The sequence below is a fragment of the Nycticebus coucang genome, chromosome 3 (assembly GCF_027406575.1).
Source record: "Nycticebus coucang isolate mNycCou1 chromosome 3, mNycCou1.pri, whole genome shotgun sequence".
Classification (NCBI taxonomy): Eukaryota; Metazoa; Chordata; class Mammalia; order Primates; family Lorisidae; genus Nycticebus; species Nycticebus coucang.
This window is the reverse complement of record NC_069782.1, coordinates 68,100,438-68,122,928: the sequence shown is the minus strand read 5'-3', so window position 1 is coordinate 68,122,928 and position 22,491 is coordinate 68,100,438. Positions and strand designations below refer to the sequence as shown.

The 22,491-nt window shown below is 41.7% G+C and overlaps 1 protein-coding gene across 1 annotated transcript in view; it reads left to right on the top strand.

The window, feature by feature from the left end:
- Positions 1-22,491, top strand: part of LOC128580996 (adhesion G protein-coupled receptor E2-like) — a 47,457-nt gene that overhangs the window by 2,267 nt on the left and 22,699 nt on the right. Inside the window, 10 exon segments of the mRNA XM_053583459.1 lie at positions 580-633; positions 825-944; positions 4,915-5,070; positions 6,431-6,562; positions 7,080-7,112; positions 7,115-7,225; positions 7,650-7,796; positions 7,873-7,928; positions 8,048-8,125; positions 8,480-8,639. Coding sequence (XP_053439434.1) covers positions 580-633; positions 825-944; positions 4,915-5,070; positions 6,431-6,562; positions 7,080-7,112; positions 7,115-7,225; positions 7,650-7,796; positions 7,873-7,928; positions 8,048-8,125; positions 8,480-8,639 — 1,047 coding nt within the window.

Sequence of the window (22,491 nt, the reverse complement as noted above, 5' to 3'; positions counted from 1 at the left end):
AGTTCTCACTCCTTGCCCAGCATCACCTCCCTCTCCTGTTCCAGGGCTCCATGCTCTGCTAATACCATTCTAAACCACAGCACAACATTAGGGCTGCCGGCCTCCAAACCCATGCTTCTCTCATATATGCTAGGATATGTACCTTAGACAGGAGAAATGTGTTCTCAGAAGTGAAACCCTCAAGGCAGATTTCTGCCATGGCAATAGAACAAAGAACTCAGCTATGGGCAAAGGCACACTGATCTGAAGACTTTCTCCTTTAATATTTACCCCCTCCCTGCGTGACACAGGAGTTTCTAGGACATGTTCCTGTCATCCTCTGTCTTTATATACTCTGTTCCCATCCCTGCGGCACCTGAGATACGATGGGGGCTCGTGGCCGTCAGTCCTGATTTCTCAGGGAGCATGGGGAGGGGCAGGGGAAGGGCTGAGCCCATGATTCTCCGCCTCATGGGAGGAATTGCAGAGGTGCAACTGGGAGGTTCAGAACCAGAGCTGCCGGCCGTGGCTATGCACACAGTGGTGAACACTGGAGCTCAACTGTCCTCCTGCTTTTATCTCTCTGTGTTTCTGGCCCAGGACTCTCTGTGCTGCTACTGTTGTCATTGGGAGCTGCATCTCAGAACTCTGCAGGTGAGTCTTCCCAGCCAGCCTCTGTTTCTTCTCTTCTCTTCTCCAAATGCCCAGTTTCCTGAGCTCTTCCTCTTCCAATGGTAACCATCCCTCCTCTCCCCACCCCTTTCCTCCTCCACTGTCTGATCCCCAAGAGGCAGTTCATGTCCTCCATTCCCAAAACCTTCTGACCATTGGCTCCATCCCCACAGCCTGTGCCCAGTGGTGCCCTCCAAACGCCATGTGTGTCAACACCACTGCCTGTCGCTGCAAGCCAGGATTCATTTCCTCAACGGAGGAGATCTTCAGTGACCCCACACGGACTTGTGATGGTACAGGCGTGGGGGCAGTACAGGGGCATGCCTGAGATTGAGGGAGTTTGTGGGGCATCAACGCTCCCATCCCTGGGGTCTGGAGACAAGCACTCTGCCAAGGAGGAGAGTGAGGAAACAGTGAAGTGTGAAAGGGGTGAACCACCAATGTCTCCGTGATCAGTAGGTGTAGTGTTGAAAGCTTACACAGGGGAGCTGGGCTACTTGGGCTCAGTCTAGCTCTCCCACTGACTACTTCTCTGACTATTAAGAAAATCTCTACTCTGTCTGCCTCAACTTGCTTGTCTGTACATTGGGCACCTACCCCGCATAGACAGTGTGCAATTTAAAAGGCATCTGTGGAGAGTACATGTAAGGACTGGTACAGAGAAAATTGGCAAAAAATGCAAGCTATTAGCAATCTTATTGCTGTTATTACAATTTTCAGAGGGCAAAGAAAGGAGAAGAATAGGGAAGCAACAGGAAGAGAGGGGTGCCCAGCACCTGGAAGCCCACTGTACCCCACCTGCTCTCAGCTCATGGCCGCAATTTCCTACCCCAAACCTCACAGCAGCCTGTAGGGAAGCAGATCTAGCATCATTTTAAATAAACAGACGGTCTCAGAGAGGCTGAGTGAATCATACAAACTTGCACAACTAATAAGGTGGTAAAACCTAGATCCAGTTGTAAGACTGAGTTGTGTACAGTATCGTAAAATTACACTGTTTTTACACCAAGAAGTACTCTTTGTCACTCAAGATAGTCTTAAATTCACATTTATTCATAAAGGACAAAAAATTTCTACATATTTTCCCATTTGTATGTGGTATGATTTGAATTCTGTTACATATATATGTTGTATAATGGGCGAGTCTTGGCTGTAAGTGTACCCATCACCTGAACAGCATACATTGTACCCCATAGGTAATATTTCTAATATATTTGAAAAAATATATTAATATATAAAATATAAATTTCCCAGTAGTCTATGTGGTGGAATGATGGATAATTTTCTTTGTTTTTATTTTTTACATTTGTTTTGTTTTCTAAGTGTCCGTGTGTTGTTTAGTATTCAGAGGAAAGTAAATTTTATCACAACAAAAGAAAAAAATGATGTTGTTGTGGCCACTGCTCAGCCATCCATGGCCCTAGGGATACTCCTGCATGTTCCTTTTGTGTTTGCACGTGTGTGGTGAAGAGGAGGCGCTCCTGCTAATGTCACTGGATTCCAACTCTCTTCTGGAAGGACATTTACACTTGATCCCACCCTTCCCCAGCAATCTTAAGGACAGGTCTCCAGTATTGCCACCATCTGAGAACATGGGAGGGAAATCTCATTGCCCAGGTGGGGCTGGACATGCATCCCTCAAGTGTGTACCCCTTCCCCATTCCTATCCTGACCTGGTCCCATCTTGCACGGCCCAGGTGAGAGTCTCAGCCGGAAAATCCTCAGTTGCAGAGAATAGAATTCCTCTGGGGTGGGATGTGGATGCTCACACCTGTGATCCTGGCACTCTGCAAGGCTGAGGCAGGGGGATCTCATGAGGTCAGGAGTTTGAGACCAGCCTGAACAAAGCATAAAAAATTAGCCAGGCATAGTGGCATGCCCTTGTAGTCCCAGCTACTTGGGAAGCTTCGGCTGGAGGATAACTTGAGCCTAGAAGTTTGAGGTGGCATTGAACTCTGATGATGCCATTGCACTCTAGCCCAGGTGACAGGGCGAGACTCTGTCTCAAACAAACAAACCCCCAGGAAGAGGGGTGGGTGTGTTCCCACTTGATGGGCACAATGTTAGGATGTATCACGCACCTCTTGGGGGCGGGACACAATTGTAAGATGGACTTTACCTAACAAATGAACCATTGTAACCTAATTCTTTACACCCTCAATTAACCTCAAACAATAAAAATAAAATAAAAATAAGCCCCCCCCAACAAAAATAAGAACTTAATCTGGGAAAGACCGGGTGCCTATGCTGACTCAAAATAACTATGAGTCCAAGAATCTTTGGTCCTCTGATGGGAAGGGTCAAACATTCTGCCTCCTGTTTGAATTCATTCTTGCTCTGCTGGTTCTTGGTAAGCTGTTGTGTTTTTTTGTTTGTTTGTTTGTTTTTATTAAATCATAGCTGTGTACATTAGAATGATCATGGGGCACCATACACTTGGTTCATAGACCGTTTGACACATTTTCATCACACTAGTTAACATAGCTTTCCTGGCATTTTCTTAGTTATTTTGCTAAGACCTTTACATTCCACATTTACATAAGCTGTTGTTTTTTAGCCAACAGGGCCCAGCCTTAACTCTAGTTTCTGGCTAATTTTTTATGCTTTGTTTTATGCCTAGCTAATTTTTTATGCTTTGTTCAGGTTGGTCTCAAACTCCCGACCTTTAGATACTCAAGGAGAACAAATTCATGTAATCTTTCCTCTCATATTCAGAGAACAGAAGGAGATGAAATGCCAAAGCCCAGGCCCCATGACTCAGCTGGGAGCTCCTTCCTGCCGTTTCTTCATTTTATGATGAGACTGGCTCTGATAAGAAGGAACTTCCCCAGGGGTGGAGACATGCTGGGCACCTCAGAAAGACCTCCCATCTCTGTGTATCACACCTCCAGGAGCTGGGAGGTGCCAGGCGATGAGTGTGGTGTGTGCTTGGGAAAACTGTGAGTCAAGCAGGGCAAAGCTGGCAGTGGGCAGAGCCCTGAGACTTGACTTTTGTTGTTATTAGTGTTTTTGCTCAGAGTTAGAACTTTTTTACTATGGTAAAAATACATATACTGTAAAGTATGCCGTTTTCACCATGTTGAAGTATACCAGTTTTGTGGCACTAAAGATGTTCCAATTATGATCCAATCATCACTACCATTTATCTCTGGAGCTTTTTTCTGTGTTTTTTTTTTCTTTTTAAATTTTTTTTAATTGACATATACAAATTCTGCATGATTATTTTGTACCGCACAATAACTAATGTATGAATTGTAGCATGGCTAATTGAGCTCATTAACTTATGCATACCTCATATAGTTATTTTTGTGGTGAGAATACTTAAAAACTACTCTCTTAGTGATTTTCAAGAATATAACATGTTGTTATTAACTATACTCAGCATGTTGTATGATAGATCTCTTTAACTGACTCCTCCAATCTAAAATAAATTTGGTATCCTTTATATTTAGTACCTTCCTAACTCCTCCACACCCCCACACCCTTTGCAGAAGTCCCTGCAAACCACCATCCTACCTCTGCTTCTATGAGTTCAGTGTTTTTAGATTCCACATGTGAGATCATGTTGTATTCATGCCTGGCTTGTTCCACTTAACCTAACATCCTCCAGGTTCATCCATGTTGTCCCAAATGGTAGTATTGCCTTCTTTTGTGAGGCTGAATCATGTTCCATTGTGTAAACACAGCTGACTCTCTCTAGCTATGGGTTCCACATCTGTGGATTCGACTTATTGTGGATCAAAACTATTTGCAAAAAATTAAGTGAGCAGTTGTGTGTATACCGAACATGTGCAGAGTTTTTTCTTGTCATTATTTTCTGAACAATGCAATATGACAACTATTTTCATAGCATTTACATTTTAGCAGATATTCTAAGTAGAAAGTTCATAGGTTCCATGCAAGTACTACATCATTCTGTATAAGGGACTTGAGCATCTGTGGATTTTGATATCCTCATGGTGGGCAGGAGGAGAGGGTCCTGGACCAAATAAATCCCCCTTGCATACAGAGGGATGGCAGTATACAACATTTTCTTTATCTGTTCATTCATTCATGAACACTTAAGTTGATTCCATATCTTGGCTATTGTAAATAATGCTGCTTGGAACTTAACATGGAAGAGCAGATATCTCTTCAACATATTGATGCCCCTACACTCTAGCCTGGGAGACAGAGACCCTGTCTCAAAAAAACAACAGCCAAGTTTCTTCCCCAAGGAAACACATACCTTTGGCAGGTGACTCTTTGCTCTGTTGGTTCCAGACATCAACGAGTGTACATCACCCAGCGGGGTGGACTGCGGAAAATTTGCAAACTGCCAGAACATGGAAGGGAGCTACTACTGCACATGCATCCCAGGATATGGGCTCACTTCCGAGGCTAAAACTTTCCAGAATAAGAGTGAGAACACATGTCAAGGTAAGCTCCACCCACATCCTCCATCTCCCCATTCATGAGGCCTGGTTCACCAGAACTATTCCTACAGCACCCAGTAGAGCAAGACCCTGATTACACCTGGGGGAGGGAGGCAGTTTGAAGTAAGACAAGTGTCATGTGCCTGTTCCACTGGCATAGAAAAGGAAGGGTAGCATAGAGGCCGAGGACAGACTCTAGGATCAGCCACCCAGGTCCAAATCCTGGCCTTGCTATCTGTTAACTACATGATAGTAGCAAAATCACTATCTCTCTTGGACCCTTGGTTTACCCATTTATAAAATGAGGGTGACAATACCAGTGCCTATCTCTGGGAGCATCGACGAAATTGTAAGTTCTTTTAACACAGCCTGGCACATAGTAGGTGTTATATGCATCTTAATGCTTCAAAATTTATTATGTGATGCATCCTTTTCAGTATTCTCCCAAACAGATTGGGCCCCTGTGTGGGCTATTTCTGGGGCTGACACTTAAAAGAAAGCTCTTTGCACCCAGCCTGCTATGTCCTTGCCATGGTTTTGCCCCACACTGTGGTGCCAGTCCAGGAGAAGCCAATCCCCCATGCATCACAAGGCTTTGCCCCCTTTCCAAGGGAAACTGGTTGGGCAGGAAAGGGAGCTTCAGGCATCTGCAAGGCCAGATGGGAGCCAGAAGGAGGTGGGCAAAAGCCACAACTTACCCAGAGAAAGAAAATTAGCCCAAAGAATAGTAAGGAAAGGCAGGCGATAAGAAGGCCGAGCCACAGCTGCAGGTCCAAAGAGAGTCTGAGGGGAGTCAGCAGACCTTCACCGCTATAAAGAAAAGAACCTGTGGTCCTGGTTCCACCTGTCCCTCCTGGCCTCTCTGCAGGTAGACGGCAATAGAGCTCTTGGACCTCGTCCCAGGGGTCCTGGCTCAGGGTCAGGTTCAGGCCATCCCCATGGAGCTGGGCTCTCAGTGTAGAGGGGAGAGTGCTGTCTTGCTAAGGTCACTGAATTCCTTCTAAGGACTCCCAGGAGAAGTTATCCAGCAAACAGCCACCTGGAGGAGTTTGCCCAAAGAATGCCACTAAGAACCAAGATGGGGTCCTGCTCTGGAATGTAACCTTTGCCCTGCAGCTGGTTCCCAGGATTTTCCTTCAAATCCTAGGACACAGGAGGCTGGGATGCCTTCGCCCCAATCAGGAGAGCAGATGGGGAGGACCTGGCCTGCTCCCAGCTGCATGAGGACAATGAAGGGCCAGGCCACCAATCTTTCCATAGGATGCTTCTGAGTGCATTTGGAAAAGGGAGGTGACAATTGTGCTTTCTGGATGCTTTTGTTCCAGAAAAGCCTCCAGTCGTGAAGGCTACCCTTCCTCTTGCAGATGTAGACGAATGTCAGCAGAACCCCAGAATCTGTAAAAGCCACAGCATCTGCATCAACACCCTGGGCAGCTACACCTGCCAGTGCCCACCTGGCTTTGTGATCAAAGCAGAGGACCTGAAGCTGTGCACAGGTCTCCAGCCCCAGGGAGCACTGTGAGCCTAGAGCCGAGGAGGAGGAAGAAGACCCAGTTTCCTACAAGGTCAATGGCCTACTAATACCCTGCCTAAGGAGTCACTTCCTAGGAAGGTCCTGACAGAGGACAGGGAGGTGGTGGACCCTCTGACTCTGGTGTTTTTTTGTGGAGCCTCCAGACCTCACCCCTTCCTCATTTGTCACATTCAAGTGGAAGAAGTCATCACTTCCAGTTCTGAGAAGGGGAGCCACAGCCATGGGTAGGAAGGGCACAGGTGAAAGTGCTTGGTCAGGAAGTGAAGGTCCTGTGACTCAGCTTCCCTCATAGGTTCTCTTCCGATAAACTAGACACCAAGGTCCCTGCTGTGCCCATCTTGCAAGGAGCCCACTGGTGAAGTTGAAGGTCAACAAATGGCAGCACATTTAATAAGACCATTGGCCTAGGGAACTGTAGGTGCAGTGCAGGGAGAGGAGCTGGTCAGGGGCAGGGTTTGACCCTCTGGCTTTGTCCTCAGATGTGAATGAATGCACCTCTGGATGAAACCCTTGCCAAACTCCACCCACTGTCTCAACAAAGTAGGCACCTATGAGTGCCGCTGCCGCTGGGGCTGGAAGCCAATTCCCGGGTCTCCTAATGGCCCAAACAACACCATCTGCGAAGGTCTGTAGTCCAGACCCCACATTGCCAAAGATTCACCACCAAATTTCCAGTCGCACACTGGCCCCCACACAAACCAAGCAGAATAAGTGCTGGAGCCACTATGCTGTGCCTGGCCTCTTTAGAGGCTGGATATGAAAAGATCTGGGGGTCTCAGGGAAAGAGCTGGGTGCTGAGGAGAATGCTCGGGGGAACCCAGGCAGTAGCTAACTCCTAACTGGGAGAAAGGCCTCTCAGTATTTCCACAGCTGCACATCTGGACAGGGTCCACCTGCTGTGCTCAGGCCTCTCCACACCTGCCACAACCCAGCTTCTGCCTCTCCAAGGGGTGCACTATCACTGAGAGGAGTGTGGTGGGGGCTTATACAAGAGAGGGGCCGCCTCTCTGGGCTGGAACAAGCCCTAACCCCCTTCTTTGGGCCTCCAGATATGGATGAGTGCAGCTCCGGGCGGCATCTGTGCCACAAGTCTGCTGTCTGCGTCAACACAGTGGGATCATACACATGCCACTGCAGCCTGGGCTGGAAGCCAAAAGCTGGGGTCCCAACCAGCCAAAAGAACCCTGTCTGTGAAGGTATGTTCTGACCTCACAACCTCCCCCATCCCAACACACTCAGACACTCCGCACACCTAACATGTTGCTGTCCTGTTCCCTGCAGAGATACCTTTCACCCACTGGACCCTACCCCCAGGTGTCAACAGCCAGGTGAGTGGCTCCAGCAGGGACCAGGGGGCAGGAAACCCCTCCACACAGCACCAGGATTTATTCTGAGCTCCCCAGCCACACTAGAGAAGGCCTAACCCTCTCTTCTTTCCTCTCCCAAGAGTCTCTCTGCCTTCTTTGACAAAATCCAGGATCTGGGCAGAGACTTGGAGTCAGCCTCAGCCCAGGACACCATCAAGGTAAGGGCAGATAAAAGCCTTCCACAGAGGTGGGCAGTGCTTTGGGCTCCTAGGTCAGACTCCTGCCTTTCCCGGAGCTAGTGGAAGAGTGGACACTGGTTGTTGTACACACCGTTAGGCTATTACTATCTTTCCTCCTGCTGCTCCTGTACATCAAGAGTATGTCATTATTGATATGTCAGAGAAAGATTAATTTCTAAGGGGCTATTTTCTAGGGGCAAGGATTCCCCAGAAAATCCCATCCGATGCCAACTTGACCATCTCTGGAGTCTGTTCTCTGGGCCCGAGTGGTCAAGGTCTTCATGCCACCCCTCTGGTCTGTGCCTCACTAGCTCCATGTTCCCATCCCTCCAGGACCTCATGCAGCTGGTAGATGAGCTGCTGGAGACCCTGCCCCGCTCACAGCAGCACTATGTGGCCACTCACCTACTGGTTGGCCTGGAGGACGTCCTGAGAGGACTGAGCAAGACCCTGCCTGATGGGCTGTTGACCTTCAATTACTCTGCAGGCACAGGTAAGCACTTGGGTCTGCCCTAAGGATCCTGCTTTGCCTCTTCCCTGCCTCATTCCTCTCTCATCTCACTAGAGCCCAGTGACCATACTTGTATCTCAATATTCCTCTCATAAATAAATTAAAAGATTAAAAAGATATTCATAAATCTGTAAATAATATGTATTTTCATTGTAACAGAAATTATAAGCAGCAAAATAAATATGATGAAGACATTAACAAAACAGAAATAGCTTCAAAATAAAACAATGTATTTAATGTTGAAGAAGACAAATTAATATTATTTGACATATAAGTGCAATTTGTTTTATTAAGGCATAATTCACATTACATAAAATGAATTATTTTAAAACATGCATTTCAGTAGACCCCAGGATATTCGTAGTGTACAACAGCCACCTCTAGCTCTAAAATGTTTCCATCACCCAAAACTAAGCACTATACCTCCTAACCAATCACGTCTCATTCCTCTTTTCCTTCAGCCCCTGAGAAACACTGATGTGCTTTCTGTTACTCTGGATTTGCCTCATCAGGATATTTGATATAAATGGAATCATAACTATGTCACCTTTTAGTTGAGCTTCTTTACCATAACGTTGCTAAGGTACATCCATGTCACCAGTATCAGTATTTCATTGTTTTCCAGGGCTTAGTATCATTCCATCATATATGGATATACCACATTTTGTTTAACTTATCCAACCATTGATGGACATTTGGGTTTTTTCCACCCTTTGACTATTGTGAATAATGCTGCTATGAATGTTGGCATATAAGAATTATTCCGATAACTGTTTTCAGTTCTCTGTCTTTTTTTTTTCTTTTGCTTGTTTGTTTTTGAAACAGAGTCTTGCTCTGTGTGGCCCAGGCTAGAGTGCAGTGCCGTCATCACAGCTCACTGAAACTCAAACTCCTGGCCTCAAATTATCCTCTTGCCTTGGTCTCCCCAGTAGCTTGGACTACAGGCACTTGCCATCACATCCAGCTAATTTTTCTAGATTTTACAACTGGGTATCACTCTAGTTCAGGCTGGTCTCAAATTCCTGGCCTCAAGCAATCCTCCTTCCTTAGCTTCCAAGAGTATTAGGATTACAGCATGAGCCATTATGCCCACTCTGTTTTCAATTCTTTTTAGTATGTACTTAGGAGTGGAATTGCTGGGTAATATGGTAATTCTATGTTCAACTTTTTGAGGAACCACCAAACTATTTTTCCAAAGTGGCCTCTCTATTTTATATTCCCACAAGAAACACTAGAGGGTTACAACCTCCATACCTTAAAATATTGTTTTTATTATAGCCTTTCTAGTGTACATAAGGTGAGATTTCATTGTGGTTTAAATTTGCACATTACAAATAACCAGCAATGTTTAACATAATTTCATGTGCTTGTTTGTCGTTTGTGTATAATTTTTGGAGAAATAGCTATTCAAATCCTTTATCCATTTTTTAATTGGGTTGTCTCATGGTTGTTGAGTTGTAAGAGCTCTTTGTATATATGAGATAGGTAATATTTCCTTCTACAAATATTCTGCAAATATCTTCTTTTTTCTGGATTGGTTTTTCACTTTGATAATGTTTGTACTTCAGTTGTTTTAAATATCAAGGAAGCCTATTTTATTTATGCTTTTATTTCTGTGGATCATGCATTTGATGTCATATTTAAGAATTCATTGTCAAATCCATCGCTGGGAAGATTTACTACTGTATTTCTACAAAGTGTTCTAGTGTTAGTTTCTAAATTTAGGAATCTTTGACATGTTTGGAATTCATTCTTGTGTATTGGTAACATGTATTTTCTGTTGCATGTCTATATCCAGTTATCTTTCCCTCCATTGATTAGTCTCAGCACCTTTTGTTAGGAATCAACTAACCATTAATGTATGGGTTCATTTCTGCGCTCTCAATTCTAATCTGTTGGCCTATATGTTAATCCCTATGCCAATACCATACTGTTTTGCTTACTGTGGACTTGTATTTAGTTTTGAAACCAGATAATATAAGTCCTCCAAATTTGTTGTCCTATAATATTGTTTTGTGTATTTGGGTGCCTTGCCGAGTAAGTACCAATCCACTGCTCAGGGGTTGGGTCCTGCAGTAGTTAGGCGATTTAATTTCTTTCAAAAATTTCTGCAGTTTTCTGTGTTACAAGTCTTGCGCCTCCTTGCTTAAATATATTCCTAATATTTTCCTGATGCTTTTTTCATCTTTATCTATAAGAAATATTGGTCTATAGTGTTCTTCCCTTGTGATGTCTGTATCTCATTTTCTTTTTTTTTTTTAGACAGAGTCTCACTATGTCACCCTCAGTAGAGTGCTGTAGCATCAGAGCTCACATCAACCTCCAACTCTTGGGCTTAAGAGATTTGCTTGCCTCAGCCTCCCAAGTAGCTGGGACTACAGGCACCTGCTACAACACCCGGCTATTTTTTGTTGTTGTTGTTGTTGCAGTTGTCATTGTTGTTTTAGCAGACCCAGGCCACACTCAAACCTGCCAGCCTAGGTGTATGTGGCTGGCGCCATAGACACTGTGCTATTTATCTGGTTTTCTTATCAGAGTAATACTAACATCATAGAATTATCTATTTTTTTATTTTTTTACTAAGTCATAAACACATAGATCATGTACACATTAATGCATTTATAGGGTACAATGTGCTGATTTTATATACAATTTGGAATGCTTATATCAAACTAGGTAATATATCCTTCACCTCATTTACTTAACTATTATGTTAAGACATTGACACTCTATACTTAATAGATTAGACATGTACCCTTACAGTATGCACCATAGGTTTAAACACTCCTGCCATTTACCCTCCTTCCATCAATCCTCTCCCCTCCCCTCCCATCCTCCTCCTCTTTCCTCCTTCACCCTGGGTTATAGTTGTGATTTATCTCTCATATGAATGTGTGAGTAATTGTACATTGGTTTCATAATAGTACTGAGTACACTGGATACTTTTTCTTCCATTCTTGAGATACTGTACTAAGCAGGATATGTCCCACCTCCATCCATATAAACAAAAAACAGGTAAAGTCTCCATCTTTTTAAAGGCTGCATTATATTCCACGGTGTACATATACCACAGTTTGTTAATCCATTCATGGGTCCATGGGCACTTGGGCTTCTTCCATGACTTGGCTATTATGAATTGAGCTACAACGAACAATCTGGTGCAAATACCTTTATTATAAAGTGATTTTTGGTCTGTTGGATATATGTCTAGTAGAGGAATTGCAGAATCAAACAGCAGGTCTACTTTTAGATCCCTGAGTGTTCTCCAAACTTCTTTCCAAAAGGAAGATATTAGGTTGCATTCCCACCAGCAGTGCAGAAGAGTTTGCTTTCTCCACATCCACACCAAAATCTGTAGTTTTGGGATTTTGTTATGTGGGCTACTCTTACTGGAGTTAGATGAAATCTCAAAGTGGTTTTGATTTGCATTTCTCTGATGATTAAAGATGATGTGCATTTTTTCGTGTATCCAAATAGGCCGTGTGCCTATCTTCTTCAGAGAAGCTTCTGTTCAAGTCCCTTGCCCACAGTGGAATGGAATCACTTGTGCTTTTCTTATTAATAGGTTTGAATTCTCTGTGGATTCTGGTTATCAAACTTTGTCAGAAACATAATCTGCAAACATCAGCTCCCATTCTGAGGGCTGTCTGCTTGCTTTACTTACTGTGTTCTTGGCTGTGCAGAAGCTTTTTAGTTTGATCAGATCCCAGTAATGTATTTTTGGTGTTGCTTCAATTGCTCAGGGGGTCCTCCTCATAAAGTATTCTCCCAGGCCAATTTCTTCAAGTGTTTCTCTCCAAGAATCTTTATAGTCTCATGTCTTAAGTTTAAATCTTTTATCCAGTGAGAGTTAATTTTTGTTAATGGTAAAAGGTGTGGGTCCAGTTTCAGTCTTCTACAGGTCGTCAGCCAGTTCACCCAGCACCATTTCTTAAATAGGGAATCTTTCCCCAAATTTATATTTTTGATGGGCTTATCAAAGATCAAATGATTATAAGTGTCTGGGTGGGTTTTATCCCAGGGTCTCAAGGTTGGTTCAATATATGTAAATCTATAAATATAATATATGACATAAACAAAATAAAAAACAAAGACCATGTGATTCTCCCAATAGATGCAGAAAAAGCTTTTGACAATATCCAGCATCCTTTCATGATCAGAACCCTTAGAAAAATAGGTATTAAAGGGACTTTTCTTAAACTGATAGACGTCATCTACAGCAAGCCCACAGCCAATATCATATTGAATGGAGTAAAATTGAAAACATTTCCACTCAGATCAGGCAATGTAGCCCATCATCTCCACTGCTCTTTAACATTATAATGGAAGTCTTAGCCATCACGATCAGGAAAGAAAAGGTGATCAAAGAGTATCGATATAGGGTCAGAGGAGATCAAACTTTCACTCTTTGAAGATGATATGATTATATACTTGGAAAACCCCCGGGACTCAACTAGAAAACTCTTAGAAGTAATCAAGAAATACAGCAGCAGCATCTCAGGATACAAATCAATACTCACAAATCGGCAGCTTACATATATATCAACAATAGACAAACTGAAAAAAGTCAAGGACCCTATTCCTTTTACAGTAGTGCCAAAGAAGATGAAATATTTGGGAATTTACCTAAGAAAGGAATACAGCAGCGTCTCAGGTTACAAAATCAACATCCATAAATCGGTAGCCTTTATATACACCAACAGTCAAGTTGAAAAAGCAGTTAAGGACTCTATCCCATTCACAGTAGTGCCAAAGAAGATGAAATATTTGGGAATTTACCTAACAAAAGACGTGAAAGATCTCTATAAAGAGAACTATGAAACTCTAAGAAAAGAAATAGCTGAAAATGTTAACAAATGGAAAAACATACCATGCTCATGGCTGGGAAGAATCAACATTGTCAAAATGTCCATACTACCCAAAGCAATATATAATTTCAACGCACTCCCTATTAAAGTTCCACTGTCATATTTTAAAGATCTTGAAAAAACAATACTTCGTTTTATATGGAATCAGAAAAAACCTCGAATAGCCAAGACATTACTCAGAAATAAAAACAAAACAGGAGGAATCACACTACCAGACCTCAGACTTTACTACAAATCGATAGTGATCAAAACAGCATGGTATTGGCACAAAAACAGAGAAGTAGATATCTGGAACAGAATAGAGAACCAAGAGATGAATCCAGCTACTTACCGCTATTTGATTTTTGACAAGCCAATTAAAAACATTCAGTGGGGAAAAGATTCCCTATTTAACAAATGGTGCTGGGTGAACTGGCTGGCAACCTGCAGAAGACTGAAATTGGACCCACACCTTTCACCATTAACTAAGATAGACTCTCATTGGATTAAAGATTTAAACTTAAGACATGAAACTGTAAAAATACTAGAGGAGAATGCAGGGACAACCCTTGAAGAAATCAGTCTGGGTGAGTATTTCATGAGGAGAACCCCCCGGGCAATTGAAGCAGCTTCAAAAATACACTACTGGGACTTGATCAAACTAAAAAGCTTCTGCACCGCTAAGAACACTGTAAGTAAAGCAAGCAAACAGCCCTCACAATGGGAGAAGATATTTGCAGGGTATATCTCGGACAAAGGTTTAATAACCAGAATCCACAGAGAACTCAAACGCATCAGCAAGAAAAAAACAAGGGATCCCATCGCAGGCTGGGCAAGGGATTTGAAGAGAAACTTCTCTGAAGAAGACAGGCGCATGGCCTTCAGACATATGAAAAAATGCTCATCATCTTTAATCATCAGAGAAATGCAAATCAAAACTACTTTGAGATATCATCTAACTCCACTGAGACTAGCCTATATCACAAAATCTCAAGACCAGAGATGTTGGCGCGGATGTGGAGAAAAGGGAACACTTCTGCACTGCTGGTGGGAATGCAAATTAATACATTCCTTTTGGAAAGATATATGGAGAACACTCAGAGATCTAAAAATAGATCTGCCATTCAATCCTGTAATTCCTCTGCTGGGCATATACCCAGAAGACCAAAAATCACAACATAACAAAGATATTTGTACCAGAATGTTTATTGCAGCTCAATTCATAATTGCTAAGTCATGGAAAAAGCCCAAGTGCCCATCGATCCATGAATGGATTAATAAATTGTGGTATATGTACACCATGGAATACTATGCAGCCTTAAAGAAAGATGGAGACTTTACCTCTTTCATGTTTACATGGATGGAGCTGGAACATATTCTTCTTAGTAAAGTATCTCAAGAATGGAAGAAAAAGTACCCAATGTACTCAGCCCTACTATGAAACTAATTTGGGGCTCTCACATGAAAGCTATAACCCAGTTACAACCTAACAATAGGGGGAAGTGGGAAAGGGAGGGGGGGGTGGGTACAGGGAGGGGGATCGGTGGGATCACACCTGTGGTGCATCTTACAGGGGTATTTGCGAAACTTGGTAAATGTAGAATGTAAATGTTTTGGCACAGTAACTGAGATAACGCCGGAAAGGCTATGTTAACCATTGTGATAAAAATGTGTCAAATGGTCTATGAAGCGAGTGTATGATGCCCCATGATCATATCAATGTATACCGTTATGATTTAATAAAAAAAAAAGAAAGGACATGAAAGATCTCTATAAAGAGATCTTTATAAAGAGCACTATGACACTCTGAGAAAAGAAATACCTAAAGATGTTAACAAGTGGAAAAACATACTATGCTCATGGCTGGGAAGAATCAACACTGTTAAAATGTCCATACTACCCAAAGCAATATACAAATTTAATGCAATCCCTACTAAAGCACCACTGTCATACTTTAAAGATCTGGGGAAAATAGTACTTCATTTTATATGGAAACAGAAATAACCTTGAATAGTTAAGACATTACTCAGAAATGAAAACAAATCAGGAGGGATCACGCTACCAGACTTCAGGTTATACTATAAATCTATAGTGATCAAAACAGCATGGTAGTGGCACAAAAATAGAGAGGTAGATGTATGGAACAGACTTGAGAACCAAGAGATGAACCCAGACACTTATCGTCATTTGATTTTTGATAAGCCTATCAAAAATATAAATTGGGAGAAAAATTTCCTATTTAACAAATGGTGCTGGGTGAATTGGCTAGCAACCTGGAGAAGACTGAAACTGGACCCATACCTTTCCCCATTACAAAAATTGACTCTCACTGGATAAAAGACTTAAATTTAAAATATGAAACTGTAAAGATTCTTGGAGAGAGTGTAGGGGAAATACTTGAAGAGATTGTGCAGAAACTTTTGAATTTGATTAGGTCTCATTTGTTTATTTTTGTCATTGCTATGATTGCTTTTGGGGTTGTCTTCATAAATTCTTTTTTTCTTTTTTTTTATTTTATTTTATTTATTTTTTATTATTTTTTTTTTTTATTGTTGGGGATTCATTGAGGGTACAATAAGCCAGTTACACTGATTGCAATTGTTAGGTAAAGTCCCTCTTGCAATCATGTCTTGCCCCCATAAAGTGTGACACACACTAAGGCCCAACCCTCCTCCCTCCATCCCTCTTTCTGCTTCCCCCCCCCATAAACTTAATTTTCATTAATTGTCCTCATATCAAGATTGAGTACATAGGATTCATGCTTCTCCATTTTTGTGATGCTTTACTAAGAATAATGTCTTCCACTTCCATCCAGGTCAATACGAAGGATGTAAAGTCTCCATTTTTTTTAATAGCTGAATAGTATTCCATGGTATACATATACCACAGCTTGTTAATCCATTCCTGGGTTGGTGGGCATTTAGGCTGTTTCCACATTTTGGCAATTGTAAATTGAGCTGCAATAAACAGTCTAGTACAAGTGTCCTTATGATAAAAGGATTTTTTTCCTTCTGGGTAGATGCCCAGTAATGGGATTGCAGGATCGAATGGGAGGTCTAGGTTGAGTGCTTTGAGGTTTCTCCATACTTCCTTCCAGAAAGGTTGTACTAGTTTGCAGTCCCACCAGCAGTGTAAAAGTGTTCCCTTCTCTCCACATCCACGCCAGCATCTGCAGTTTTGAGATTTTGTGATGTGGGCCATTCTCACTGGGGTTAGATGATATCTCAGGGTTGTTTTGATTTGCATTTCTCTAATATATAGAGATGATGAACATTTTTTTATGTGTTTGTTAGCCATTCGTCTGTCATCTTTAGAGAAAGTTCTATTCATGTCTCTTGCCCATTGATATAAGGGATTGTTGGCTTTTTTCATGTGGATTAATTTGAGTTCTCTATAGATCCTGGTTATCAAGCTTTTGTCTGATTCAAAATATGCAAATATCCTTTCCCATTGTGTAGGTTGTCTCTTTGCTTTGGTTATTGTGTCCTTAGATGTACAGAAGCTTTTCAGTTTAATGAAGTCCCATTTGTTTATTTTTGTTGTCGTTGCAATTGCCATGGCAGTCTTCTTCATGAAGTCTTCTCCCAGGCCAATATCTTCCAGTGTTTTTCCTATGCTTTCTTTGAGGATTTTTATTGTTTCATGCCTTAAATTTAAGTCCTTTATCCATCTTGAATCAATTTTTGTGAGTGGGGAAAGGTGTGGGTCCAGTTTCAGTCTTTTACATGTAGACATCCAGTTCTCCCAACACCATTTATTGAATAGGGAGTCTTTCCCCCAAGGTAAGTTCTTGTTTGGTTTATCAAAGATTAGGTGGTTGTAAGATGTTAGTTTCATTTCTTGGTGTTCAATTCGATTCCAAGTGTCTATGTCTCTGTTTTTGTGCCACTACCATGCTGTCTTGACCACTATGGCTTTGTAGTACAGACTAAAATCTGGTATGCTGATGCCCCCAGCTTTATTTTTATTAGTAAGAACTGCCTTAGCTATACGGGTTTTTTTCCGGTTCCATACAAAACGCAGAATCATTTTTTCCAAATCTTGAAAGTACGATGTAGGTACTTTGATAGGAATGGCATTGAATAGGTAGATAGCTTTGGGAAGTATAGACATTTTAACAATGTTGATTCTTCCCATCCATGAGCATGGTATGTTCTTCCATTTGTTAATATCCTCTGCTATTTCCTTTCTGAGGATTTCATAGTTTTCTTTATAGAGGTCCTTCACCTCCTTCGTTAGGTATATTCCTAGGTATTTCATTTTCTTTGAAACTATGGTGAAGGGAGTTGTGTCCTTAATAAGCTTCTCATCTTGACTGTTATTGGTGTATACAAAGGCTACTGACTTGTGGACATTGATTTTATATCCTGAAACATTGCTGTATTTTTTGATGACTTCTAGGAGTCTTGTGGTTGAGTCTTTGGGGTTCTCTAAGTATAAGATCATGTCGTCAGCAAAGAGGGAGAGTTTGACCTCCTCTGCTCCCATTTGGATTCCCTTTATTTCCTTGTCTTGCCTAATTGTATTGGCTAGAACTTCCAGCACTACGTTGAATAGTAAAGGTGACAGCGGACAACCTTGTCTGGTTCCAGTTCTAAGAGGAAAAGCTTTCAGTTTTATTCCATTCAGTAAAATATTGGCTGTGGGTTTGTCATAGATAGCTTCAATCAGTTTTAGAAATGTGCCACCTATGCCTATACTCTTCAGAGTTCTAATTAGAAAAGGATGCTGGATTTTATCAAATGCTTTTTCTGCATCTATTGAGAGGATCATGTGATCTTTATTTTTGCCTCTGTTAATATGGTGGATAACGTTTATAGACTTGCGTATGTTAAACCAGCCTTGCATCCCTGGGATGAAGCCTACTTGATCATGATGAATGACTTTTTTGATGATAAGCTGTAATCTATTGGCTAGGATTTTGTTGAGAATTTTTGCGTCTATGTTCATGAGTGAGATTGGTCTGAAATTCTCCTTTTTGTTTGGGTCTTTTCCTGGTTTTGGTATCAGGGTGATGTTTGCTTCATAGAATGTGTTGGGGAAGATTCCTTCTTCCTCAGTTTTTTGGAATAATTTCTGCAGTACAGGAATAAGCTCTTCCTTGAAGGTTTGATAGAATTCCGGAGTGAAGCCATCTGGACCAGGGCATTTTTTGGTTGGAAGCTTTTTTATTGTTTCTTTGATCTCAGTGCTTGAAATTGGTCTGTTCAGAAGGTCTATTTCATCCTGGCTAAGTCTAGGGAGAGGGTGTGATTCCAAATATTGATCCATTTCCTTCACATTGTCAAATTTCTGGGCATAGAGTTTCTGGTAGTATTCAGAGATGATCTCTTGTATCTCTGTGGGATCAGTTGTTATTTCCCCTTTATCGTTTCTGATTGAGGTTATTAGAGATTTTACTTTTCTATTTCTCGTTAGTCTGGCCAATGGTTTATCTATTTTATTTATGTTTTCAAAAAACCAACTCCTTGTTTCATTAATTTTCTGAATGATTCTTTTATTTTCAATTTCATTGATCTCTGATTTGATTTTGGATATTTCTTTTCTTCTACTGAGTTTAGGCTTAGATTGTTCTTCTTTTTCCAATTCCATAAGATCTCTTGTGAGATTATTGATGTGCTCTCTTTCTGTTTTTTGAATGTAGGCATCTAAAGCGATGAATTTTCCTCTCAAAACTGCTTTTGCCGTATCCCACAGGTTTTGATAGCTTGTGTCTTCATTGTTGTTATGCTCAAGGAAGTTAATGATTTCCTGTTTTATTTCTTCCTTCACCCATCTGTTATTCAACAGAAGATTGTTTAATTTCCATGCCTTTGGGTGGGCTTGAGCATTTTTGTTAGAGTTGAGTTCCACCTTTAGTGCCTTATGGTCTGAAAAGATACAAGGTAAAATTTCAATTCTTTTGATTCTGTTGATATTTGTTTTGTGTCCCAGGATATGATCAATTTTGGAGAATGTTCCATGGGGTGATGAGAAGAATGTATATTCTTTATCTTTGGGGTGGAGTGTTCTATATGCGTCTATCAAGCATAGTTGTTCTAGGGTCTGATTTAAATCTCTTACATCTTTGTTTAATTTCTGTTTAGAGGATCTGTCCAGCTCTGTAAGAGGTGTGTTAAAGTCCCCTGTTATGATGGTATTATCAGATATCATATTGCTCAGACTGAGTAAGGTCTGCTTCAAGAATCTGGGAGCATTTAAATTGGGTGCATAAATATTTAGAATTGAAATGTCTTCTTGTTGTAGTTTCCCCTTGACCAATATAAAGTGACCATCTTTGTCTTTTTTGACTTTAGTTGCTTTAAATCCACATGTATCTGAAAATAAGATTGCAACTCCTCTTTTCTTCTGAATTCCATTTGCCTGAAAAATTGTCTTCCAACCCTTGACTCGGAGCTTTAATTTGTCTTTTGAAGCCAGGTGTGTTTCTTGCAGACAGCAAATGGATGGCTTGTGTTTTTTAATGCAGTCAACCAATCTATGTCTCTTCAGTGGGGAATTCAAGCCATTAACATTTATTGAGATAATTGATAAGTGTGGTAGTATTCTATTCGTCTTATTTTGTGAGAGTCCATTGCTTAGGTTTGTCTTTTGCATCAGTGTGGAGGTTAGGTTCTGTCCTTTGATTTCTGAGTTCTTACTTTGCTGCTAATCCATTGTGGTGGTCAGTGTGCAGAACAGGTTGAAGTATTTCCTGTAGAGCTGGTCTTGTTGTGGCGAATTTCCTCAATGTTTGTATATCCGTAAATGATTTGATTTCTCCGTCAATTTTGAAGCTTAGCTTAGCAGGGTACAGAATTCTGGGCTAAAAATTGTTCTGTTTAAGTAGATTAAAGGTAGATGACCATTGTCTTCTTGCTTGGAAAGTTTCATTAGAGAAGTCTGCGGTCACTCTGATGGATTTGCCCCTGTAGGTCAACTGGCGCTTACTCCTGGCAGCTTGCAGAATCTTTTCTTTTGTCTTGACTTTGGACAGGTTCATCACAATGTGTCTTGGAGAAGCTCGGTTAGAGTTGAGGCGACCCGGGGTCCGATATCCCTCTGAAAGCAGTGTGTCAGACTCTTTGGTGATATTTGGGAAATTTTCTTTTATAATATTCTCTAGTATGGCTTCCATTCCTCTGGGGCATTCTTCTTCCCCTTCTGGAATTCCTATAACTCGTATGTTGGAACGCTTCATAAAGTCCCATAATTCTGACAGTGAACGTTCTGCTTTCTCTCTCTTCTTTTCTGCCTCTTTTACTGTCTGAGTTATCTCAAGAACTTTGTCTTCTACCTCTGAAATTCTTTCTTCTGCATGGTCTAACCTGTTGTTGATACTTTCCATTGTATCTTTAAGTTCCCTAATTGACTGTTTCATTTCCTTCAGGTCTGCTATATCCTTTTTATATTCTTCATATCGTTCATCTCTTATTTGATTCTGTTTTTGGATTTCCTTTTGGTTATTTTCCACTTTATTAGCAATTTCCTTCATTGTTTCCATCATTTCTTTCATTGTTTTCAACATGTGTATTCTAAATTCCCTTTCTGTCATTCCTAACATTTCTATACTGGTGGAATCATCTGCAGTAGCTACCTCATGGTCCCTTGGTGGGGTTGTTCTAGACTGGTTCTTCATGTTGCCTGGAGTTTTCTGCTGATTCTTCCTCATGAGTGGTTTCTTTTATCTGTTTCCTTGCCCTAATTTTCCTTTCACTTCCTCTTGCTCTTTAAGTTCTTGTGCCTGTGGACTAAGGGTTACAGGACCAGAAAGGTGAGAAGGTTGAAGAGCAAGAAAAGGGGATGAAAGAAAGGAGGACCGAGTGATAAGAAAAAAAGAAAGGTAGAGAAAGGAGAGGGGGTGGGTATAAGGAATATTGACAAAAAGAAGAGAGGCACAGAAAGAGGGAGACAGGGAAATATAGGTGTACAGTAGGGTACTTTGACACAACCTTAAAAAACCCCACCTTCTGGGGGTGCCCAGTTGCGTGGTTCCCTTGAGGTCAGCAGCTCTTTCCTAACCTGATCAGACACAGTACCCCACCTCCACCAAGTAGAGAGGAAAGACAAAAATGCTATAAATCAAACCAAAAGAAGCAAACAGAAAACTTTACGGGGATAAAATTGGGTGAAAAACCAAATTATATCGGTAGAAACACTAGCAAAAATGAAGTTGAAGTTATTAAAAAAGGCAGCAATGGGAAATTATAATAAAACTAGGAAAATTGAGAAAGAAAAAGGGATCTGTGTGGAAAAGATTGAAATTAAAAAAACAAAAGAACATCAGCAACGTCAAAATAAAGAAACAAAAAAAACAACCAAACAAAAAAAAAGAAAAAAATACAGAACCAAAAACAAAGCAGTTTGTATATGTTATTGAATATTGTCTGGGCAACACGTGGTCTTCTGGGGTATGAGATGTTAGTCACAGTTCTAATACAACTGGAGGCTGCTGATTTCTCAAACCCCAGCAGGTAGACACCCTAAATCTCTCTTCAGCCTACTTAAAAGGCACTTTGAACTTGTAAACTTGCTGAGCAGAAGCTTTCCCAGCTTTCTCGCTGGAATCGCTGCTGAAGTGGCTATCCACTTACTCAGTGTGCCAAAACCGGTCTCACTCTGCCCCTGAGGGTTAGGGCTGCAAGGCGGCTCAAACCCCACCCTTAGGCTACTTGGTTGCTGGGTTACCAGCTCCCACCCGTTTGTAGCTCTGCGACCCTGAGGGCGGAGCTTGCCGGGGCAGATCACTGACAATGGATCCGTGTGACCCACCGCCAAACACTATTAGCTCTTTCTGGCTCAGCGGCTCAGACTGGGGCCCTAGACAACGGCCAAAGTTCTCCGCACTCCCGCTCAGGCCTTCCCCAAGGCAGTTCAACTCAGTGCCAAGTCCAAGGACATCAAAATAGTTCACAGGTAAGGCCTTTCTGGTTTGCAGTCTCGCTGCTACTGAACTTACAGTTGTGGGCGGGTTTAGACGGATTGAACACACGCGACCACTTGCCGGT